Source organism: Dendropsophus ebraccatus, chromosome 4, assembly GCF_027789765.1.
Source record: "Dendropsophus ebraccatus isolate aDenEbr1 chromosome 4, aDenEbr1.pat, whole genome shotgun sequence".
In the NCBI taxonomy this organism is placed as follows: Eukaryota; Metazoa; Chordata; class Amphibia; order Anura; family Hylidae; genus Dendropsophus; species Dendropsophus ebraccatus.
The window spans coordinates 38,859,071-38,881,902 of NC_091457.1; the positions used below are offsets into that span (position 1 = coordinate 38,859,071).

The following is a 22,832-nucleotide window of genomic DNA, read 5'->3' on the forward strand; positions in this document are numbered from 1 at the left end:
AATGGCGTAAAAACACATTTCCCCCAAATAAAAGAAATGCGTTTTTTTTTTCAATTTCACCACACTTTGAATTTTTTTCTGGTTTCGCAGTGTACTTTATGCAAAAATTCAGCCTGTAATTGCAAAGTACAATTAGTGACGCAAAAAATAAGGGGTCATGTGGGTTTCTAGGTGGAAAAATGCAAGTGCTATGACCTTTTAAACACAAGGAGGAAAAACCGAAAACGTAAAAACGAAAATGGGCCATGTCCTTAAAGTGTCACTGTCGTGAATTTTTTTTTTTCAGAAATCAATAGTCCAGGCGATTTTAAGAAACTTTGTAATTGGGTTTATTATCCGAAAAATGCATTTTTATCATGAAAAAGCAGTTTGAAGCTCTCCCCCCTGTCTTCATTGTTCTCCTATGGAGAGAGCTAAAGAAAAGACCAAAACAGGACAACAAAGAGTTAATCTACAAATCCCTCACGGGATATCTCCTGTGACCATCACCAGTGACCTGTCTGAGCTCAGATTACAGCTGTCACCCAGCTCCGTGCCTGTAATCCTCTGTTATCTGCTTTCTGCTGCCGGCTAACTCCCTCCTTCCTCCTCCCTCCTCCCCTCTCCCTAGAGCAGACAGGGGACGTCTCCTGCAACAAGTCACAATTTTCTGATTTTTCAGAGTGGATGAAAAAGAGGAAGGAGGGGGGGACCTGGGAAAAGGCTTTTTACATGCAGATAATGGCAGATTTGGCTAATAAACCCAATTACAAAGTTTCTTAAAATCGCCTGGACTATTGATTTCTGCAAAAAAAAAAAAAATACGACAGTGACTCTTTAAAGGGTTAAAGGAACACGCCCACAACATGCCTACTTTTCAGGTTTTTAGACATAAACAAGGGGTGAGTCGGGTTTCTGGCATTTGTGGGCCGCACACCATTAGTTACCGACAGAGAAAATTGAAACAACATTTTTCTGACGGAACAACATTAGTAAATCAGCCCCAATATGTTGAAAATGAAGGCGCTTCATACAAAAGAAATATAAACCAGTCATAATACTTAAAGTGCAAACATTACCTTGCCGAGCTTTAGGATTTTAATAAATAAATTCATATTCCTGTTCCAGAGGAGTGAGATGTAGAACTTATCAGGGATAGTGATATCAAACATGATGTAGAGGGTGTTGTTATGTACAGCGATATCCACATCAGGTGTATCGTGGGTGATGGAGTACTTTTCATCAGACAGCTTCAGCTCTGTGTTCTGCACCATTAAACAGTCATGTTAGCTAGAGTTCACGGATGTTGCATTATAAGTAGAGTTATGTCATGCTAGTAGTAAGATTTTTATTCCTAATGCTTTACTGTTGTTATCCTTACCCCAATGGTGATGGTGATAGACCGGGAGCAGGTTGCTCCGGTGGTTCCACAGATCACATTTTCTGTAACTATCTTGAATGAAGACAGTGATGAGTTCAACCCACATCCATCCTAGGTGGAAAAAAAAGTTTTAGAGTAGTCATTTTATAGGTGTGGTAGGTAAAAATAATTTACAATAACTGTTATATTTATATGATGCCAACATATTCCGCAGCATTGTACAGAGCTTGTCATCACTCAAATCGTTTCCTGTCGGGGCTCATAATCTAAATTCCAGATTACTTTATCAGTAAGTTTTTGGAGTGTGGGAGGAGTACCAGGAGGATCCCCTGCATGTTGCTTTGGTCTGTTCTATGAATTACCAGGATGCATCTATATTCAGTGTCTTCATTAGTGGTGGGTTCGGCCATCAGTATAATGTGTATGGGGGGGGGGGGGTCTCCTGGGATTCCAGCAACAAATGATGTTGGTGGAGATAGGGGTGGAGTGTAATGGAATTTCACTGCCCAACCACTTTGCTCTTGAAGAGATAAGTCCCCGCCAGAGCAGTCTGACTGTGGTTTACCCCTCCCCTTCCCATAGAGAACACAGAAACGTTCAACCGTGCTGAAGGTTCATGTTTCAGAAGGGAGAGATAACTGTCAAGTGAGCAATTGTTCAGCCAACAGTTAGGTGTATGGCCACATTTATTGTGTTAATAGTATGGATTGTGCATTGTGGAAATATTGAATTTTTAGTTTGCTGTATGAACACTAGTGAGCATTAAAGGATCTTACAGTGACTAAGGTGTATTCACAGTTTCCATCGAACAAGTATTGTTGTCCATCAAATGTTTTGATGTGGCTTTCCCCAAACATCATACAGGTGGATGCACAGTTTGGCGTTTCCTCACATTGCCAATGACCTCCACTACAGGTGCTGAAAAATGAGTTAGACACAAGATGAACATGTCTTTCTTTAATCTGATGTTTGATTATCATTATTATCATATAATGCTTGGCATGTCCTTTCTTACCAGCTCTGACATTCTCCATACATGGATTCCCCATTTCTGTAAATGATGCCACCATATTCACAGGAACATTCACTCTCCGCAACACAGTTGCCATCAAGATCCTCGTAAGTACCAGCTGGACAGACACAACCAGCCTCACATTTGGTGGGTATCTATAAATGCAAGCAGAAAATGACAATTTTTCTTTGTTTATATAAAATTTGGATGGTGTAGACTACAAGGTAGGGACTATTCTTTGTCTTAAAACTGTTAGGATGCGTTCACATTATGAAATTCTCACAGATTCTGCTGCTCGCCCCTCGTATGCTCCTGCTTGGGTCTACGCCCGTCTCATAGACTCCATTTTCTGCTTGAGTGGATTCTGCCATCCGCCCAAAGAATGGACATGTCTATTCTTTGGGCGGATGTCGGAATCTGCCTGACTCCATAGAAAGGAGTCTATGGGACAACAGAGAGCCAAGCGGGAGCAGGCGGGGGTGAGAATTCCGTAATGTGAACGCACCCTCAGGTAGAAATCTACAACACAATATTGACATGACACATACACAACGGACGCCTGTAGCCAGAAGCTGACATGTTGGGGCACAAGCTGCTCCAAATTTATCAGACACGGACCCGCAAGTCTTCATTACTTTAGGAGCCTCACAGGTTTCTAATAATGTAAAGAGAGAACTATAATGAGAGGAAGGCTCAGTATGACAAATTATATATCGAATTGTAATAAAAATCACTCAGTACCTATAAAATCCATTGGTTTTCCTATACAACTGAGGCGTCCACTGGCACAGTAACTGAAAAGTAAGCAGAACAATATAACCACATTAACACAATAATTTTCACTTCACACTGTATAAGCAGCAAATACAGTATTACCATTATTAAAGTAAGTTATATTGTATGTTATATTTTTAAATTATTCTACACTGTATATGCAGCAAGTATTTGTATACTATGTTCTAAAATTATTATATTACTATATTGTAAAAGGGACAGAAATATAAAGATTTTCTGGTTCCTTAATTGATGGGCTATGTTAGGATAGGCCTCAGTACTAGATTGGTGGGAACCCAACTGGACAATCTCCAGTTAGGTGTCCCCTGGCTATAAGCCGGTCAAGGAATGCAAATCATCAAGGAGGTTACAGTAGAAAGAAACCAGCACTTACCATGTGAGACCATTGTAGGCTGTTTGTTGGTTAGGCATTATCATAGTGTTTGCATCTAAGTAGCAGGGACATTGTGATTTTGGAACACATTGCTGTTTGTTATTCAGATAAAGTCCGATAGGACAATTACAGCCTTCAATTGGGATCTCATTGGGATAGCATTCCAAATCCATATTGGAGAGAGACAGACAGGTCCGACCACACGTGGTAGTGTCATAGCTGAAGGTCTGGTTACCGCTGCACTTAATAGCTGGAGGAAGAGATGTCAGATTCATTTTAGTTGTTATGTTAAAGCTAATGTTTGAAAAAGTGAATTTATGTAAGTAAAAGAATGGCTTAATATTTTGCTGTTGAGTAGCATACATGCTAGATGGCACTGTTGTATAGTACTACGTACTTAGAAATTTCCTATAAAAGTGAAGTGACAATACAATTCTATGTTATATAGTAAAGGTGGTAACCAAATGTACAGTATAATGCACTGTACTTATACTGCTGTATATTTGTTCCATCACAGGAGTAGATAACATGGTATCAATCTTTAACATGATGAATACCAACAGCACCTGGTGAACTTCACTGGCATGTCATGGGGTCCATCCTAATGTTTTTCATTGTACCAGAAATATATTAAGGCTTTCATGTGTTATTTTATTCTGTAAAATGAGAAAGAACCTGTGATGGGTTACAAAAATAGGAGTTTCTTTGTTTTGATGCTTTGAGCAATTTTTCATTCGTATTGGTGAATCAGATAGTTCTAGTAATTACCAGCAGTGTCGAATTGGTCGAGGAACTTTCTCAACAGGCCACATTTTCCAGATACCACATTACAGTCATTGAGGTACAGTTTATACAGCCAGATATTAGATGAAAGACTATGAGGAAAAATGAAACGCAATACCCACATGACATTTTTGGGCAGCAGCAGGCTGTGTGTTTGTTTTTTTTCTTTTTGGTATTTTTTTTTCTTTCAAAAAACTTAGGTGTAGGGAGGTAAAAATTACAGAAAAAATGGTATGTCTATTTGCATATTGCTGTTTTTTTCTGGTGTTTTATCTCTAATTCTTCAAGAGAAATCCTTGTATTAAATAATAAAAGAATCACATGACTAATAATAGAAAGAAATGCCAGAGATAAAAACACCTGTAGTAATTTGCACTAAAATAAGAAAACACAAAGAAAACCACCAAAAAGCAGAACAAGGGTCAGTACTGGGCCCTCTTCTGTTTAACTTGTTTATTAATGATATTGAGAATGGAATTAACAGCAATGTTTCTATCTTTGCAGATGACACCAAGCTTTGTAGTACAGTACAGTCTGTGGAGGATGTGCAGATGTTACAGGATGACTTAGACACACTGAGTGTTTGGGCGTCCACTTGGAAAATGAGGTTCAATGTGGATAAATGTAAAGTTATGCACCTGGGTACTAATAACCCACATGCATCATATGTCCTAGGGGGAGTTACTCTGGGAGAGTCGCTGATGGAGAAGAATCTGGGTGTACTTGTAGATAATAGACTACAGAACAGCACACAATGTCAGTCAGCTGCTTCTAAGGCCAGCAGGATATTGTCATGCATTAAAACAGGCATGGACTCACGGGACAGGGATATAATATTACCGCTTTATAAAGCTTTGGTGCGGCCCCATCTGGAGTATGCCGTCCAGTTTTGGAACCCGATTCATAAAAAGGATGTTCTAGAGCTGGAGAGGGTACAAGGACGGGCAACTAAACTAATAAGGGGAATGGAGCATCTTAGTTATGAGGAGAGATTAAAAGAATTACATTTGTTTAGTCTGGAGAAGAGACGTTTAAGGGGAGATATGATTAACTTATTTAAATATATAAATGGCCCCTACAAGAAATATGGGGAAAAGATGTTCCAGGTAAAACCCCCTCAAAGGACAAGGGGGCACTGCCTCCGCCTGGAGAAAAAAAGGTTCAATCTCCGGAGGCGACAAGCCTTCTTTACCATGAGAACTGCGAATCTGTGGAACAGTCTACCACAGGATCTGGTCACAGCAAAAACAGTAGAGGGCTTCAAAACCGGCCTAGACAAGTTCTTAGACCAAAATAATATAAATGCATATGTATAGAACCTATCACCCCTCCCCCTTCCCTGTATCCATCCCCTCCTCGGTTGAATTTGATGGACATGTGTCTTTTTTCTACCGTATTAACTATGTAACTATGTAACTATGTAACAAACTGCAGTTTTTTTTGGCCCCAAAATAGGGAGGTACAAAATTGGTGCCTAAGGGATACCTTGTGGGCTCCCAATAATGAGCAGTGATCTCTGTGATCAGCGCCCGCTCACCGAGCCTTCATAACTCCTAGTATATAATTCTTGTAGCACTTAACATTAATATGGTCAGTTGTGCATCTTCTATTTACACAGGGTGAAGTGTGACCAATAACAATGGTTTTATTGTTTACACAAAAGTTGCGATCAGCTGAAGAACGAGAATTTTCTTCCTTGTTGGCTGATCGCTGGCCGTTTTATGTGGGGCATTTATTATTCCTAGAAATGCGCATTCAGCCAATAGTTTTATAGTGTAATATATAGCAATGTCTGCCCTTAAAGCTTTGGCTATCTTACTGTAATGATGATTCATCTACTCACTGCAGTTGGTGAAGGTCCTCCAATCCTTTAGTGTGACTCCTTTGGCAGCACAGGCCCGGGCATAGGATCCCAGAGCAGCACAGATGAAGTTAACAGTCTCTTGGTAATTGCAAGCGTCATAGATGCATCTCTAAAACAAAGAATATCAGGTGTAAAGCGTTATACAGGGCTACCCAAAAAATAGGTGACTTCATTCATTGTATATTTTCCTGATAATTGTGAATTCTTATTCCAAGCAGTTGTTTATGATGCATACAGTGCTAGGCACTGGCCCAAAGACTAATAGGCTGCTGCTTAGCAAGAACTGCAGCCTTAGGCCTAATTCACATGTTCAGTATTTTTTTCAAGTCCGTAGATTCCTCCTGCTATCCAACCATACAATACGCTAAAAGTTACAGATTGGGCATATATAGTGCATCCATATTTTTCTGTAAGTCCCTTATTTTTTTTTCTACATGTCAGTTACAACTCATCAGTATTTTTTTTTATACAAAAATACAGATACCAAAAGGTTACAATTCGTAGAAAATGGTGGACCCCATTGATTTCTAACAGAGAATCCGCAAAAAAATCCTAACTGGCCTAAAAAGGCCTAAGGGCCCTATTCCACAGCAACAATAATCGGCCGGATCGGCCCCATTTGGCCCGATTCGTCCGATTATCGTTCGGTGAAATAGAGAGAACGATCAGCCGATGATCGTGTCATCGGCTGATCGTTCATTTAGGGCCAGACCTAAAATCATCGTTCCCCCACCGCACATCGCTACGGTTGAATAGCGGTGCGCGGCGGGCGACCAACGATTTCACAAGCAGCAGCATCATCATACATTACCTGTCTAGGCGGCTTCTCCTCCGCGCTGTCTTTATCCCTGGGTCCCACGCTCTCTATCTTCAGAATGGCCGGTCAGCTGACAGAGCGCTCAGCCAATCACAGGCCGGGACCGCCGCCGCCTGTGATTGGCTGAGTGTGGCCTGTCAGCTGACCGGCCATTCTGAAGATAGAGCGTGCGGGACCCGGGTACGAAGACAGCATGGAGGAGAAGCAGCCCTGCAGGTAATGTATGATGCTGCAAGGGCTGCAAGGACATCGGTAATGATGTCCTTGCAGCCCTCGCTCAACGATCATCGGGCCGTGGAATAGGCCCAGTAAACGAGTGGCGATCTAGCAGATCGCCGCTCGTTTACATCGTTGATCGGGCCCTCCTCGGCCCGTGGAATAGGACCCTAACTGTGTTCTATAGTAGTTGTATTGGTAATAAGTTAAAAAAAAAAAGTCTTGTTGCATCAGATTTCCGTAACTCAGACAACGGAACACGTGGTTATTTAATGCTCTATTTCATATATAATCTTATTTTCAGAATCCAATCTATGTTTGTTCAATGACCCATTTTACCTTGTAGTAGGGGTCCGGATCCACTAAGGAATGGCATGTTTTGAATGGACTTTCATGGTTGACCAGAACAGAGCAATGGGTCTGTGCGAATAATTCTGATGAAAACAAAAAATACATTTGTGACTTGTTCCTTAAATAAATAACTCTAGTAATTCCTTTTGTCTGTCCAGGACAGTTAGTGAAACCAGACAACCGGGACACGTAGACCTTGCTTTTATCATTGTATTGCTGGGGGGGGGGGGGACACAACACACATAATGACAATTTCAAACTAGGAGCAGGTTGCAAACTGTATAAGGAAGGTCTATCAGTATTAGAGGTCAACAGAGCGGGGCAGGGGCACTGAAGTGGTGGGGGTAGATTCCAGAGATGACCCTAACGGGGTATAGAAGGAGAGAGCAGAGCAGGAATGAAGCCATAAATATACTTTCTATGAAAGCTACCACTCATGTCCAGCAAGTATTACTGTGAGGGACACAACCATCTCATAAAAGCACAACACTGTTGGGATTCAGATCCACTTAGGACTTACCATTAGATATACTCATTGAGCAAGGGTTGACATCCATATTCTGGGCTGGTGAACATTTAGCAGCTGCCCTCCAGGAGTCTACAAAAACTGTCACTGTTCCCTCTACAATTCCAGAACTGGCAAGGAAGTCATCTTTAGTTTCAGCATTGAAGTTGCCACATAGACCTATTTGTACAAAAAATGGAATAATGTAGTTTCTACCTAAATATGGCCACTACATTATGTATATTCATCTTTACATAATATATAAATAAGTAGGTAATTCAAGGACTTGTTGTGGATGTTAGCAAGGAACTGACAATAAACTGATCACAAGGTATCGAGCTCTTAGAAACCCCCAGGGATCATCTGTAATTTATTTGTGAACTTAGCATTAGGGATTGTCCGAACCTAGTTCGGTTCGGGTTCGTACGAACCCGAACTCTGGGAAATGATTCCCCCTGTCTGCCCGCTACGTGGAGAGGGTGGATACAGCGGGAGGACCGCCTGGAAAACTGGGATACAGCCATAGCCATAGGCTGTATCCCAGTTTTCCAGGCGGTCCTCCCGCTGTATCCACCCGCTGCACGGAGTAAGCAGACTGCGGAAATCTGATGCCGAGCATTCGGGTTCATACGAACCCGAACCTCGGCAGTTTCGGACCATCCCTACTTAGCATTATGTGTTCAATATTAAAGCTGTGCCCCCCTCTGGGCAAATTAAGCATTACACAGTGCTTCTTAATAGAGTATCCATATAATGTCTGAACTCGCCAGCTCATTTGACTTAGAAGGCCCTTAATAACTCTGCCGCACAGAGCAATGCAGGGAAAATTTTCTGCACAGACAGATCTGTGGATGGGCAACCCCTCTACTACAGTCCTACTTGCGCCAGGAGCACATGTTCCTATCCCAGCTATGCTCCTGTGCTTGCTTTTTTATGCAGGCCTATGCTTAAAAACCCACCCCAGGACTTGCTGCCTCTCAAGATCAAGAAAGGTGCAAGTTCTGGACAGGTAGCGGGGAACTCAAACCATAATCCGGCCTTGCCAGTCGCAACTCCAATGGATACCTCTTCTTTTCTCATGCTTTCCTTTTACTGTGCAGCACGGTATATCTATCTTTGAGTTCTGTAATCATGAGTAGGGGATACTTGAGAAATATTGAGAAAAACCTACTACACAGGGAACAGCACTGACTCATAGTCTCACAGGTTGTATTTTAGCATGAGTCGAGGAAATAAAGAAAACATGTAAGGTATCGGGTTTTAAGTCTGACCATGTATTCATACCTTTGGTGGTTCCAAAGTAATCTCTGTTGAGCTTTATGTAGGCACTGAAGACGGGGACTCTCTGCACCATAATCTCAAGGCCAAATGTTGTTATGAGGAGGATATTTGTAGAGGAAAGTCTTATCACTACAATTTCATCTGTAAGAAGAGGCAACAGGTCATCAGGAACCAACTGAAACATACTTAGAAGTATTATGTTTGCTGGCCATATATACTATAATAAAGTGGGATTATTTTTACTGGACTGACACTATCATCTGCAGGGTTTAGTGCACTTTTCCTCATTTGCTTATACTTTCTGACGTGCACAGAATTTATCATTAGGCACAGAGAGTTTGATACATTTTTGTGCAACATCAAAATATTAACAGTTACGTAAAAAAAGCTGCACAAACGACATAGATTGGAGCTCAAATCTCAAAAGAAAATGTTATATAGTGTTGCATTTATCTCTATGTATATGTCACACGTTATGCCCAAACTCCAGTAGTGCAAAGTACAGACATATCATTGGGAATACGGCAGTTACTGCAAATAAAAATGTTGTCAAGTTTTTATTTTTGTACAGAAAACAAAAAAAAAAAAGCATGTGCAAAAAGAACTGTGCCCACCAAAATCTAACACAATAACAAAGTTTATTGATAAAAGGCAGTGCACAGGACTTAAAAACAATTAAAGCAAGGTTGGCAACACCCTAAGGTAGGGGTGTGCACCCCGCCATACAGGGATCCAAATCTACCACTAGGACTACTGGGAACAGCATAAATGGAAAATAATACAAATAATACAAAATTAAATACATAACACAGTGTAATGAAATAAAGCAGGGCAAAAACTACCCCCCAAATACCCATACAACCTGTAAACCAGCCATCCTGGTAAGGCAGTAGAGAAAGAGGACTCTGCGCATATTGCTGTTTTTATTTTTGGCTGCTGTACATCTAGGAATAGTTTACACTCACCTGTAACGTATGGGAGTTGTTTTATCTGTCCATCCACTGTTATCTGTTCCTGCTTTGATAGTATTATTATCCCCTACAATAAGGTACAGAAAATATTAGAAAATATAGCCAGTATCCAATATAATACCCTAGAAAATTTATATACTATTTCAATTGCTGATGCAGATGGTATATAGAGAATAAAATTATTTATTTAACACTGCATTAGCAATGGCCGGCTTATGATAGCTGCCCATATACTATGTTTTTCCAATTTAGAATGGCTCGTTCACATGTGATGTTTTTCAGTCCAGTGAAACTGGTATGGGGTCAATTCTGTGAAATCAGTTGTCATGTCAGACTTTTATATGGACTGGGCTGAATATTAATTTTATTACACGCAGAAAAAAAACTTACATTTGAAGATGTATAAATAACATTGGTGAAACAAGTTTCTGAGGAGCTCACACCGCACTTCTCAAATGTTCCCATAACACTTCCTTCATCGGGAAAGATTGGACTCTGTGTAACAAAAATAAAATTAAACAAACACATCAGCCAAAAAAATCAGGAAAAGGATACAAGTCCCTTAAATGCAGATTACTGTATATATATGAGGCTACAGAAGTAACTACTATGATTTGGCTCATATATTCTCTTATTGAGACATACTTCCTAAGAACACAAATATGCACTGAAAATTAGATTGTCCAAACTACTGATATAGAAATGTCCAAACAAATCCCAGTTTTCCACTGCAAGAACACTTAATCAGTTCTTAACTATGTGCCCATTTCCGGAACATATTGGGCAAAGACTGCACTGCGGAATTTGTTGGCGCTATACAAATAAATATCATTATTATTAAAGACGGTAGTCTCGTTATATAAAAAAGAACATGATCATTATGAAGGGCTCTCTATATAATGAGACAGCTGCTTTTGCCTGATATCTTCCTGAAGTGGGAACAAAGCCCTAGATTCACACATGTGCAATTCACCTAAAGCACGACCACAGGGAAAACAAAGCACTGGGAGATAACCATTGAAGTCATGAGCGACTCAGCTTTATTAACTAAATTCAACTACTTAGCTAATGTTATACAATGGGAATGAGGTAATATCTTGTTGTCGGTTTATGGGAAACTCGAACTTTTGCTGCAAATGGGATTAAAGTTTTCCTTTTATTTCTGGTTCTATCACCTATTAATCTGCACTCTACTATTATTTGTATGGTTATCTAGATTGGGAATAGTGTTGATCAAACTTGCCGAAATTTCGGGTTTGGCAATGTTTGACCAAACCTGAACGATCAACATTTTCTTTGTTGCAGCTGAAGAACTTTGATGCAGCCCAAGGGAGTCCCGGAAAACATGGATACAACCATAGGCCATGTTCACACAACCTATATTTTCTTAAAAGTAAGTTGTAATACCACACACAAACTGAGGACAAAAGTGGTGCTATTTATGGAAGAAAGCAGCTATGTTTTTGGTCAATATTTGCCTACTTCATATGGTATCTTAAGTTCACTTTGGCCATCCAGTAGTTTACCTCTTATGCAAAAAGAATTGTAGCATCACCTCTATTTTATATACTTCCAAACCATGCCGTACTGACTTACCGTGACCAAGGCATAAATACAAGCTCCATGAAATCGATATGTGTCAGTATCAAATGTTGTGACAACAGAGCCGCCTTCTATGGAACATCTACCTGGGCAAGGGGTGTTTTTGCAGCTCCACTGGCCCATTTGACACTCACTGTAAAAAAATAAAACTTATACTATATCATACAATAAATTTAAATAGGTTTATAAGATTAGACCGAGAGATGAGAGACGTATCAGCTGTACGAAATATGGCAGCTTGGCCCCATTCAAATAAATAGAACTAAGCTGAAATGCAAAATCATCTAAATGTGGATAAGACTGGCTGAGGGTCATGGAGTGCACAAACACAAATGTATTGCGTTTTTGGATTAGCAAATAAAGTATCTTTTACTCTAAATAGGTGGAGACAATTCTTTGTATTTTGTGGTTTTATTGCTCAAGAGATAATAATGTGTAATTGAGTAAAAATGAGAACCTCACAGAACCAGAAGCAGTGAAAGCATGTAACCCAATAATGACGCCAAAAGCCAAAGCTATGAAAATACTTTATGATGACCAAGGCGTCTATATTTGGCCTGTGGGAACACTGCCTCAGGATAGGACTCAGAGAACAGCATATTTCCCACTACTTGTCATAATATATATAACAATGTCACCCGGATAAGGAAGTTGTGACTTGATATGAATCATTGTGAATGGTAAGGGTGTTTGGTAGCAAATTAAACAAATTCGAAGGCAATTAGTATTAATTGTCATGGACTATTTGCCATCTCATGATATTGTCTTTCATGTTAAAAAACAAACAAACAAAAAAACGCATACAGAAACAGATCAAAAAGCTTTTATTTTATAAATGAAAAGATTACTGTCAACACTATGTCTGGAGCATAGGCTCTCAACTAGAGAGACATATACTGAGGGTATACACCAGGGAAGAACTACTGGGCTTATACTGTGCTTTATTAGGCAGCATAGTGTATGATCACAGCTAAGGGTCGTATTACATGGGGTGATTCTCTGCCCAATCAAGCAGAATTGGTTAGATATTACCCCGTGTAAATGAACGCTTTTTCGATCGTTCGCCACGTTTACAGGTACGATTATCGTTCAAATTCGATCGTTATCGCGAAAATTCGCCCGATAATCGCTCCGTGTAAACGTAGCATAAGGGTCCGTTTACACACACACACAGATTATCTGACAGATTTTAAAGTCCAGGAATGGACTTTAAACAGGGAACAGGTCATAAAGGAAAGACTGAGATGTCTCTTTTTTCAAATCCATTTCTGGTTTTGGCTGCAAAAATCTGGCAGATATCTGTCAGATAATCTGTGTGTGTGTGTAAACGGACCCTAATAAAGACAACAATCAGCCAAGCAGTCGATCTTTGGCTGATTGTTGTCATTCAGCATGTTAAAAAATCAACGGCCTGGTGACCACACATTAACCTGTGTAATGGGAGGTGCATGGTCTGCGGCTAATGAAAATATATAGACAATAAAGATATTACCTATTTGTCCATGTTCCCCCGTGTCCTCCTGCCTGGTCCCCACTCACCGCAGCCATCACTGAAGCTTCTGCAGCAGTCTCTGAAGTGATAGCCTGCTTAGCCAATCACTGGCCACAATGCTGTCCCATATACAGTAAGTCAGTGATTGGCTTAGCAGCCTGTCACTGCACAGATGGATTTAGAAGCTTCAGCGGTGGATGCGGTCAGGCCCGTATCTGCCATGAGGCGAGGTGAAGTGTTTGCCTCAGGCGGCAGATAACACAGCCCTTGAGGGGGGCGGCATCAGCGTCCTGTGTCCTTATCATTACAACTTGTTACGGCTCAGTGCCCAGCCGTGTTTCCTGTCAGTTTCCTCATGAGAAGCGCTGAGGAGGCACTGGAAGCCTCATATTCACATCACATAAGACATAGATATAGTTATTATACTCTGCATCACTTACACACTGTAGAAAAGAAAAAGTTAGCAGCAGCGGGGACGCTATATTATGTCTTCTCTGCACTGCCGACCTCCGAGCTGACCTCAGCACAGTGCAAGAGCAGGAGAAGAGGCATAAAAGTAATGTTCTGCTCTGCTGTTAACTCTTTCTGTATTGCAGAATGTAAGTGATGCACAGTAATACTCTACATTCTGCAGTACTGAAAGAGTTAACAGAGCAGCCCGTTTTATGGCTCTTCTCCGGCTCCTGAGGTCAGAGGTCAGCAGTTGTAGATTGTTGTTTGTTTTGAAGCTCCCAGGGGGCCCATAGTGGCTCAAACAGTTAAAAAATCTGGTCACTGCACAGAGCACACTGTTATCTATAGTGGTGTCCCATACACACTGCGGTAATGCACTGTGCCTGTCCTGGATCTTCTCTCTCTGACTATTGCTCTGAGGGGGGGGGGGGGGGGGCTTTGTCAGTTTTCGCCTCAGGCGGCAGAAAAGCTAGAATCGGCCCTGGATGCGGTGGGCGAGAAACAGGCAGGAGGACACCAAGGAGCATGAAGAGGTAAGTACAGTGGTGCCTTGGATTACGAACATAATTCGTTACGGGACCGTGCTTGTAATCCAAATCCACTCTTAAACCAAAGCAAATTTTCCCATAAGAAATCATAGAAATGCAGACAATTGGTTCCACACCCCAAAAATAATGATTTATTATTCTGAATAACATGTAAAACTAATGAAAAAAACATTCAGAAACAGCAGAATATGTGATATAAGTTACTGTACAGTAATGGAGAGGATGGGAAACACAAGGGCTGACAGAGACTCCAGGGAGCAGGAAGGAATGAGCAGGACAGATGTGGGTACATGCATGCAGCACTCTCAGCCCGAGGAGAGAGGGGATACAGCTATAGAGAGATTACCTCCACAGTCCTGTCCCCTGATGCAAGCCCCAGCCTGAAGTAGATCTGCTATGATTTGGAAGGTGAGGGAGACTTCCTGGGTCAGAGTACAGTGCTGTAGACCCCGTTATGCAGACCATGTCCCTCCTCCACTCTAGCTACCACCCAGTACAAGGAGCTCTTAAACCAAAGCAATGCTCTTAAACCAAGGTACCACTGTATAACTTTATTTTCTATATACACAGCAAGGGTGGCCTTAACTTACGAAAGTAAAAAACTTACATTGACAGGTTTATCAATCGGTCACATAAATCAGAATTAGGTCTGTGAAAATGCGTTATCACATCAGGAAGAAAATAAGTATTGCGTAAGGGCTTAATAGTTTCCAATGTATAATACTGAACACCCCCTATCCTTATTGAAAGTTACTGTGATCACAACTACGTGTGACCAAGCCCTGTTGAGATTGCGAAAGTCCAGCCATCAATTGTTTGTCGTTGATGCACGGAATGAAGCAATGGGCATACAATAGGAAGGATACCTTTCACCATTGTTTGTTTTCTTACTCACCACAGACTGCATTCAGAGCGAATATGATCTCCGGGGCTGTAAACATGTCCATTAAAAAAACAAGGGCAGTTGCTGACTGGGACACAGGTGAAATTTCTAGAAAGGTCATCGAGGACAGTGCCTAAAAGATGGATGAAATATTATCTCATGTCATTATACAGATAAAAGCCACGTTCACACAACGTTAGTTCCGTACTAATCACAGTCGTTGTTGCAACGGCCGTGCTTGGTACGGAACTTATGTTGTGCTGCAAGCCGAGGGAATCCCGGCCAGAGTGTATACACATGGTATACTCTCCGGCCGGGATCCCTAGCGGCGCCTTAGTGTGCAGTGGGGAGTTCTGATGTGGCCGCGCACGGATGCGCCCGCATCAGAACTCTGCGGCGCTAAAGATCATCCGGCCGGTACTGCAGTACCGACTGGGATGATCTTTTCTGAGACCGGCCGTTCCGTGACCCAGCCAGGTCACGGAACAGCCGGTCTCATACTAAGTGTGCACATAGCCAAAGCGTGTACATACTGGGCTTCATTTATAATAATATGTTCTAATAATAGAAAAAAAATAAGTAAAACATTAACCAAATCATAGTTTAATTTTCATTTCAGTTTATAAATTGCTTTAAGAAAATGAAAACGGCACTGCGATTGGTTGCTGTGGTGCCAGTTTACCTGCTATTTTTGGGAACTAAGGTATACCAACTGAGGTTTTTTGGGCACAACATACAGAAGAGCTATCACTACGGTAAGTCATTAGTCACTGATCAGTGGGATGGCGACACCCGGCACACTCACCAATCAGTTGAGGCAGTGGAAACACGTAAATGTAGCTCATTTCCCTTCCAAGTGGCAGCAACCTGGTCCATTTACTACACAGTTAACAGCGCCAACTGCTTCCAGCCCCCGTACACTGTGTACTGCTTTTGGCAAACAGCTGATCGGGGGGATGCTGGATGTCGGCTTCCCACAGATCAGTGACTGATAAGCTATCAAATAAAACCCTTTAATAAAAAATGGGAATGTGCCATCTATTTAATGAAATATACTTGAATTCTTTTAGTTTAGTCTGGCCACTTGGCCTATTAATAACGTGAAACCTGTTCTGTAACAATTACTTTCCAGCAGTGTCCTTCATCATCACAGATGGGGATTACAGTAAAAGCTGACACTAATATATAGATAAAGAACACTTCACAATAGCTGGTGTTTAAAATTAAGCCCCCCCTACACTTCTGCACTGGTCATACAGCATGCCTAGAAAACTCTCCCATTAAAATTAATAGGTTCAGCTCTAGACTACTGTACTTGTGTCAATGGGGCTTGCTGTAAATCATGTCTTTAAATGCTGTTAAAAGCAGCTCAGGGAAGATGGCTGCCCCAGTAATTTACAAACAATAGCAAATATGTACAAACAGGAAAAAGATTATTAAAAAAGAACATGTTTAAGTATCTGGCTATACTCAGTATCTTGCTATACTCAAGTAAATATGTGTTTTTTTCTTTTGCTTATTAATCACTTGGTAATAACAGTTATTGAGTGTATAGGTGATAACTGATAAATCAAAGAGAATCTAATCACTAATCTAGCAGTTCCACCACCAGTTGTAAGAATGGAGGCCCAATGTCCACCATCTGATCGGCCATGCTCATGCCTAGCTGGGACTGATGGAGACGGCGAGCTACAGCGCTCAGCTATCTGCGCCAGGATGTTAAAGCAGGATAGAGAGCAAAAACCCTTTGACAGGGTGCTAGTCAGTAGCGTATTTGCCTTTCTTATCTGCCCCTTCATTATTGTATTACCTGGTGGACAGAAGCATCCATATACACAGTGGGAATTGCATGTATATTGGGGGTTAGAGCAGGTAGGGCTGCATGGACTCGCACATTCTTCATAATTCTGGTTGGACAGACATGTGTCCAAGGCTGTATGGGAAAAGAGAGAATTTTGATTAGTTATATGCTGGTTCCTGGACTACTTAAATGATAGACAGTTTGTTAATAATTGGTTAATAGATTTGTCCTCTATCAATATAGCTGTGACAAAAGTAAATTGCAAGTGAATGGATGAATTGCAAAATATGGCAACAGGATAGTCCTGTAGAAGACAAACAAAAGAAAAGATTAAATGTCACCCATTTAATCACTTATTGTCGTGTAATTGGATATTTTATATCCCTCTTTCAAACTATGTCTTACTTCTTACTGTTCTGAACCATGGCGCCTGACTCTATTGCACCCTATGAGGAAGGCTGCTATACCTAAACACTGCATGAAGTTGCATGTGTTTAAAATATATTTTTAGTCTTCATTTTAAGACTAGATAGATGGACTAATTCCCTTTTCTGAGGTTGTGAAGAGACATGGCCCCTCAGTGCTGGGTGGTTGGTTGATGACATGGCTAGGATATGTAGATACAGGGATAAGCAGTGTTTTTGTCCCGGGTGACAGAAAGTCTACCAGTGTTTTTTCTCAATGTACTTACGACATAAGTTCTTGTTTCTCCAGTTGTTTAGTGGTTGGGAGCACAGGGCACATCTGGTTGAATACTCTGAGAGAGTGGCACATGCACAATTTTTATCCCCAGGAACATCACATTGTTGCAAGTCTTGTTGGCATCTTTTAAGAAATTGGCTTTTATCAATCCGACAAGAAGTAGAAACTTGCTGCAGAAGATCTAAACATTCATTTACCTATAGAAAACACATTAATATAATGTTTAGTCTCATAAATACATTCCAGGAAATTTTTGCTGACTATACATTCAGAGAACATGGACTGAGCAAGTCACTAAAAGTCTATGTTAATGCCCATTTTAATCCCCCTATATGTATTCAGGTGGATAATTGAATATTCTCTCCTGTGGATATGACTTTTGTATCATCTTTTCACTCACTATGATGTATGTGATGTATATACCAATTTTAATATTATGTTATGTTGCAGGGAGAGGTAGAGGTGGGAGATGGCATGCATGTTGCAGCTCAGCACCCTATCAGCTATCTGCCCATGTCTGCAGCTCTGAGCATGATAAGGAGCTCAAAGATTCCCTTTAATATTACTATTTTTTTTTATAACTGTTGATGTAATTTTCCACAATAGGAATTAGTGTAGAAGCTTAGAAGATTGTGAACTGATGTATATTATTCCTTATAAATGATCACTTACATATTGATTGGTGTTTACGATGCTTCTCTGTGGCACATGAAGAGGACAAATGTCATTGGGATCATCAATCTGTTGCAAGTTGGCATACTGATAAGGTGTCAACATTTTTCCTGGAAAAATGGATGGAATGTGAGGTTATTTACAACAGTGGAGAGTTAATACTTCTTATCGAGTATGATTACAAAATACAAGTAATAAATACTTACCATTAACAACAAAATCGTCTTTGTGAACACCATTAAAGTTCCCACAAAGTCCACAAGTTCTGTTCATGTATTTTCTGTCTACTTCCACCTGTTTGTTAAAATAAAAGAAAGAACTGTTATTCACTTTTTAGCACGTTCCATATTATGTATCGCTGGGGAAATGGTTACTGTTTTGCCATGTAAAAATATGTGCACACTACCGAATCCCGACGGAACACCCGTCACAGATTCCGCAGCTCTCACCCCTTCATGGACTCTGGCGGCCGCGCGTATCTCCTCCACCCAAAGAATGAACCCACTCATTCTTCGGGTGGACAGTGGAATCTGGCAAACCATACAATGAAGCCTATGGGAGAAGTGCAGATGTGCGAGCGGGTGAGTGCTGCAGAATCCTCAATGGGTGTTCCATTGGGATTCGGTAGTGTACACATATCCTTAGAGTAAAGTAGCAGCCAGAACATGGGAACATACCCTCATTTTTTTTTCAATGTATCTAAAAGTTTTCCTATTTATATACAGAAATAATAAAGAAAGTTATAAAAAGTTAAAGGGGCTTTCTACATTGATGATGAGTAGCCATGTCGTAGTACTGCAGCTTAACTTCCATTCCTTTCAAGGTAGCTGAGCTGAGTAACCCGTAATGGCCACTACACAGTGATTGGAGCCAACTGCTTTCAACTCCATACACTTTGTACATGCTGGAGCTGGGGCTCTGCTGAACAGTTGATGGATGGGGGGTGCTGTCTGTCTGCATCCTGACGATCGGCTATCAATGGCTTATCCATCATTAAAGATTGGGATATTTAACCAAAGCTAAGTTAGGATGCATGCAGAGAGTGTACTGTCAAAGCCCCATCCCTGTGCAAACAACCCCATATCAGTCAGATACATGGTTAGTAAATATTAAGTAAAAGTGTAAACAGTCAACATAAGGATGCAACAACGATCATCAAATAAGTATCTGTCACCATAACAAATATCATAAGGTTCTTAAAGGGGTCACACACTGACTTGCAATGATAATACCCCCAATAGGAGGCACGAGTAAACAAACTCTTTTGCTTCTGGGAGAGAGCTACTTTGCATATCCTCTCTCATAGTTGAAAATGAATGGCCTTTAAGTCTCCACATGCGTTTTGATGTTATTCTCTAAGGGAACTCCTTAAAAAAAACTAGTGACGCTTTTGCACAATTTTTAGGTGCTCTATCCCTTAAACTGCAGTACACACAGTTTAGGGCCCTATTACATGGGATGATTATTGTGCGAAAAATTGTTATTTCATTCAAATTTAAACGATAATCGTTTCACGTGCATGCAGGCAATAATCTAAAAATAGTTTGTGTGTCCTTGATCGCATCTTTTGAGCAGTGTAATTCCACATTGTTCGATCGTTTGCTGGGATGAGATGGAGTAAACTATTGTAGAAACGATCAGAACTAACGACTATCGTTCTGCGTAATTTGGTGAACGATTTCCGATAGCTCTCGTTTGCGTTAGTAGATCGTTAATCGTTAAAAAACATTTGTTGTATAGGACCCTTACTTACCATAAGATTATTGGCACTGCTCCAGGTTACTATCAGCTCAAAACCTTTTTGTTTGGCAAAAAGTTTTGTTATAGCTCCAGTTTTGAAAATTTCTATTCCACTTGTGGTGTATGGTAAACTAACTTTCCTAAAAAAACAAAAAACACACAACAAAAATTAGAGACAACAATTGAAGAGAGTCTATTTAATGGACAGGTTTGTAGACTTACTTTCCCATAATTGTTATTGTTTTTCCATTGACGACCACATTGACAGTTCCAACCTGGATCATAATTCTTGTAATGGACGTTCCACTGGATCGCTGGACTTGAATGTTGAACTCTGGGGTATTGCTGTTGCAGACGGTAGCAAAAACATAGTTGCAGGATCCCTTGAACTCATAGAGATCATTGTCAAAGGTGTAGAAATGACTGTTGCCCCATGTGGAACAAATTCCTTTACCAGAGCCTGAAGAAATAAAAGACCATCCATAAGCCCTGTAGCTATGATACACATAAAGGTTCCTTATGAGGACGGGTAAGCTGCAGCCAGACAGCTGCGACTGCGGCTTATCTCTCCCTGAACAAATGAGTCAAGTGATAATTTACCACCATGCTCAACCCCTATGACCACAAACAGTAGATGTTCAGGAAAGCCCCATAGACCTTAGATTGGTGGCTGAACTGAAGTCTAAGGTGTATGGGGGCCTTAAGAAAGCTCCTGTCTATATATCCTCTATTGGGTATATTATTGTGTGTAAACAAGGGTTGTTTTTTTCACATTTGAATCCCCACTTTACAAAGCCTTCTAATTTGGTAGAAAGGCCATTATATCATTTTTACATGTGAGCTGTAGGTTTACCTGGGCCATATAGTAGTTTACTAGAGGTTATAGTGGACAGTAGGAGCCCACCAAGTTGGATACATCTAAGCAGAGCTAATTTCTTATGCAGAACAGTTTACGGTACATCTGTCTGGGCTATTCGAGAAGGTTCTCTGTGGTCATTTTGTGGACTCATTGTGATGGGCCTACTGTATGCAGATGTTTGTGTGAAAGTACTCTCAGCCCTGGGTGTTGAACAAGAGCCAACAAAGGCCCTTAAACTGTTTGTAAGATCCTTACTATATGGCCAAGTTGTTGTTTTACACACTCATGTGTACTACATTGTATCTTGCAGCTGTCTTGTTGCTCTGTATGTAGCGTTTTCACTCAGCTACCGTGTATGGACCTATTTATTAGAACATATTAAAATCCCACCAGAACAGGTTATCATAGATTGTCCTCTCTGGTGAACTCAAGCCATCCATGTCAGATCCACGTAGCTCACCGGAGACCAAGGAACCAGAGAAAAATGGTGCTTCACGGCTCCAGAGTTAAAGAGACATCAAGCTAAAGAGACATGATGTCTCTTTTACTTGACAAAGGGGTATATTACCCAGAAATGCGTTGTGCATGAGACCAATAAAATTGTATCATTTTACCGTATCTACTCTGAAGCTCTGAAGCGCCGTTTTCCTCTGGTTCCTTGGTCCCCGTTGAGCTCCATGGATCTGACACCTAATCTGGTAATCCTTCACTCCCCGATCCCCTGGCTTTGGATTGCGGTGTTTGCATCCGGAACCTGGCTGCTACGGTCATCGCTTATCTTCACTGAGAGCGCACATTCACACACCCGTAGTAGTCCGCGGCCTGCACTACGAATGTGCATCCGTAGTACTCCATGCTTCATGGAGCACAACGTTTACACTTCATTCACCCTAGCCATCCGTGCCGCAAAAATCCGTCCGCATTACAACATATCCAGATTTTTTGTAGCACGGATTGCGGCCCTGTATACACGTATGAACGTGTGAACGGGGCCATTGAATAACATTTGTTTTTTGTTCTTTCCGCAATTGCGGACAAAACAAAGGACATGTGAATTAGGCCTAACAGGTGTTGTGTGAGCAGTTCCACACATCTGTAATAATTCCCATTGTTTACGTTATCACACTATGGCGCCTTGTTTATTCCTTTAGCCTTTTATCCAACACAGATAAATATTGGACCTTTTTGGATACCCGTCATTTTGGGACAGAAAAATGGCCAAAAAAAAAGGACATTGTGTAGACATACCCTTAAAGGACACCTGTCACCCCCCCATGTCGGGGTGACAGGCTCCCGACCCCCTGTTAGACCCCCCTATACTTACGTGATCCTGCTTCCTGAGCCGGCCGGGTCCCGGAGATATCAGCTCCCGAAACCCGGCGCGCGTGCTGACAGCAGAGTCAGACGCCCATAGAGAATGGATGGGGAGTCCGATGCTCCGTCATTCTCTATGGGCATCGGACTCATCTCTCAGCGCGCGCGCCGGGCTTCGGGAGCTGATATCTCCGAGACCCGGCCGGCTCAGAAAGCCGGACCCGGCGGGATCATGTAAGTATAGGGGGATCTAACAGGGGGTCGGGAGCCTGTCACCCCGGCACGGGGGGTCACAGGTCCTCTTTAAGATGACTCTCGCCGTGGAAAGAAAACATATTTCATTTAATACAGATAATACTAGATAGAAAAACCTTTGCAAACACCACCTCTTTGAGAAAAACACTCTTTGGCCTAGACCAGATTTTTCTATATTGCCCT

At 41.3% G+C, this 22,832-nt stretch overlaps 1 protein-coding gene across 2 annotated transcripts in view; it reads right to left on the minus strand.

The window, feature by feature from the left end:
* LOC138788101 (mucin-2-like) overlaps nucleotides 1–22,832 on the minus strand; it is a 61,754-nt gene that overhangs the window by 33,491 nt on the left and 5,431 nt on the right. For both annotated transcript variants that reach the window (XM_069965633.1, XM_069965632.1), the window contains exons 7-27: nucleotides 20,444–20,681; nucleotides 20,235–20,361; nucleotides 18,688–18,775; nucleotides 18,482–18,591; nucleotides 17,799–18,006; nucleotides 17,117–17,239; nucleotides 15,319–15,439; nucleotides 11,925–12,063; nucleotides 10,719–10,823; nucleotides 10,323–10,395; nucleotides 9,361–9,498; nucleotides 8,092–8,256; nucleotides 7,560–7,654; nucleotides 6,167–6,296; nucleotides 3,541–3,790; nucleotides 3,114–3,166; nucleotides 2,921–3,027; nucleotides 2,376–2,527; nucleotides 2,137–2,278; nucleotides 1,361–1,471; nucleotides 1,059–1,244 (exon numbers count right to left, since the gene is read on the minus strand). In XM_069965633.1, coding sequence (XP_069821734.1) covers nucleotides 1,059–1,244; nucleotides 1,361–1,471; nucleotides 2,137–2,278; nucleotides 2,376–2,527; nucleotides 2,921–3,027; nucleotides 3,114–3,166; nucleotides 3,541–3,790; nucleotides 6,167–6,296; nucleotides 7,560–7,654; nucleotides 8,092–8,256; nucleotides 9,361–9,498; nucleotides 10,323–10,395; nucleotides 10,719–10,823; nucleotides 11,925–12,063; nucleotides 15,319–15,439; nucleotides 17,117–17,239; nucleotides 17,799–18,006; nucleotides 18,482–18,591; nucleotides 18,688–18,775; nucleotides 20,235–20,361; nucleotides 20,444–20,681 — 2,861 coding nt within the window. The remainder of the gene's footprint in view (nucleotides 1–1,058; nucleotides 1,245–1,360; nucleotides 1,472–2,136; nucleotides 2,279–2,375; nucleotides 2,528–2,920; nucleotides 3,028–3,113; nucleotides 3,167–3,540; nucleotides 3,791–6,166; nucleotides 6,297–7,559; nucleotides 7,655–8,091; nucleotides 8,257–9,360; nucleotides 9,499–10,322; nucleotides 10,396–10,718; nucleotides 10,824–11,924; nucleotides 12,064–15,318; nucleotides 15,440–17,116; nucleotides 17,240–17,798; nucleotides 18,007–18,481; nucleotides 18,592–18,687; nucleotides 18,776–20,234; nucleotides 20,362–20,443; nucleotides 20,682–22,832) is intronic.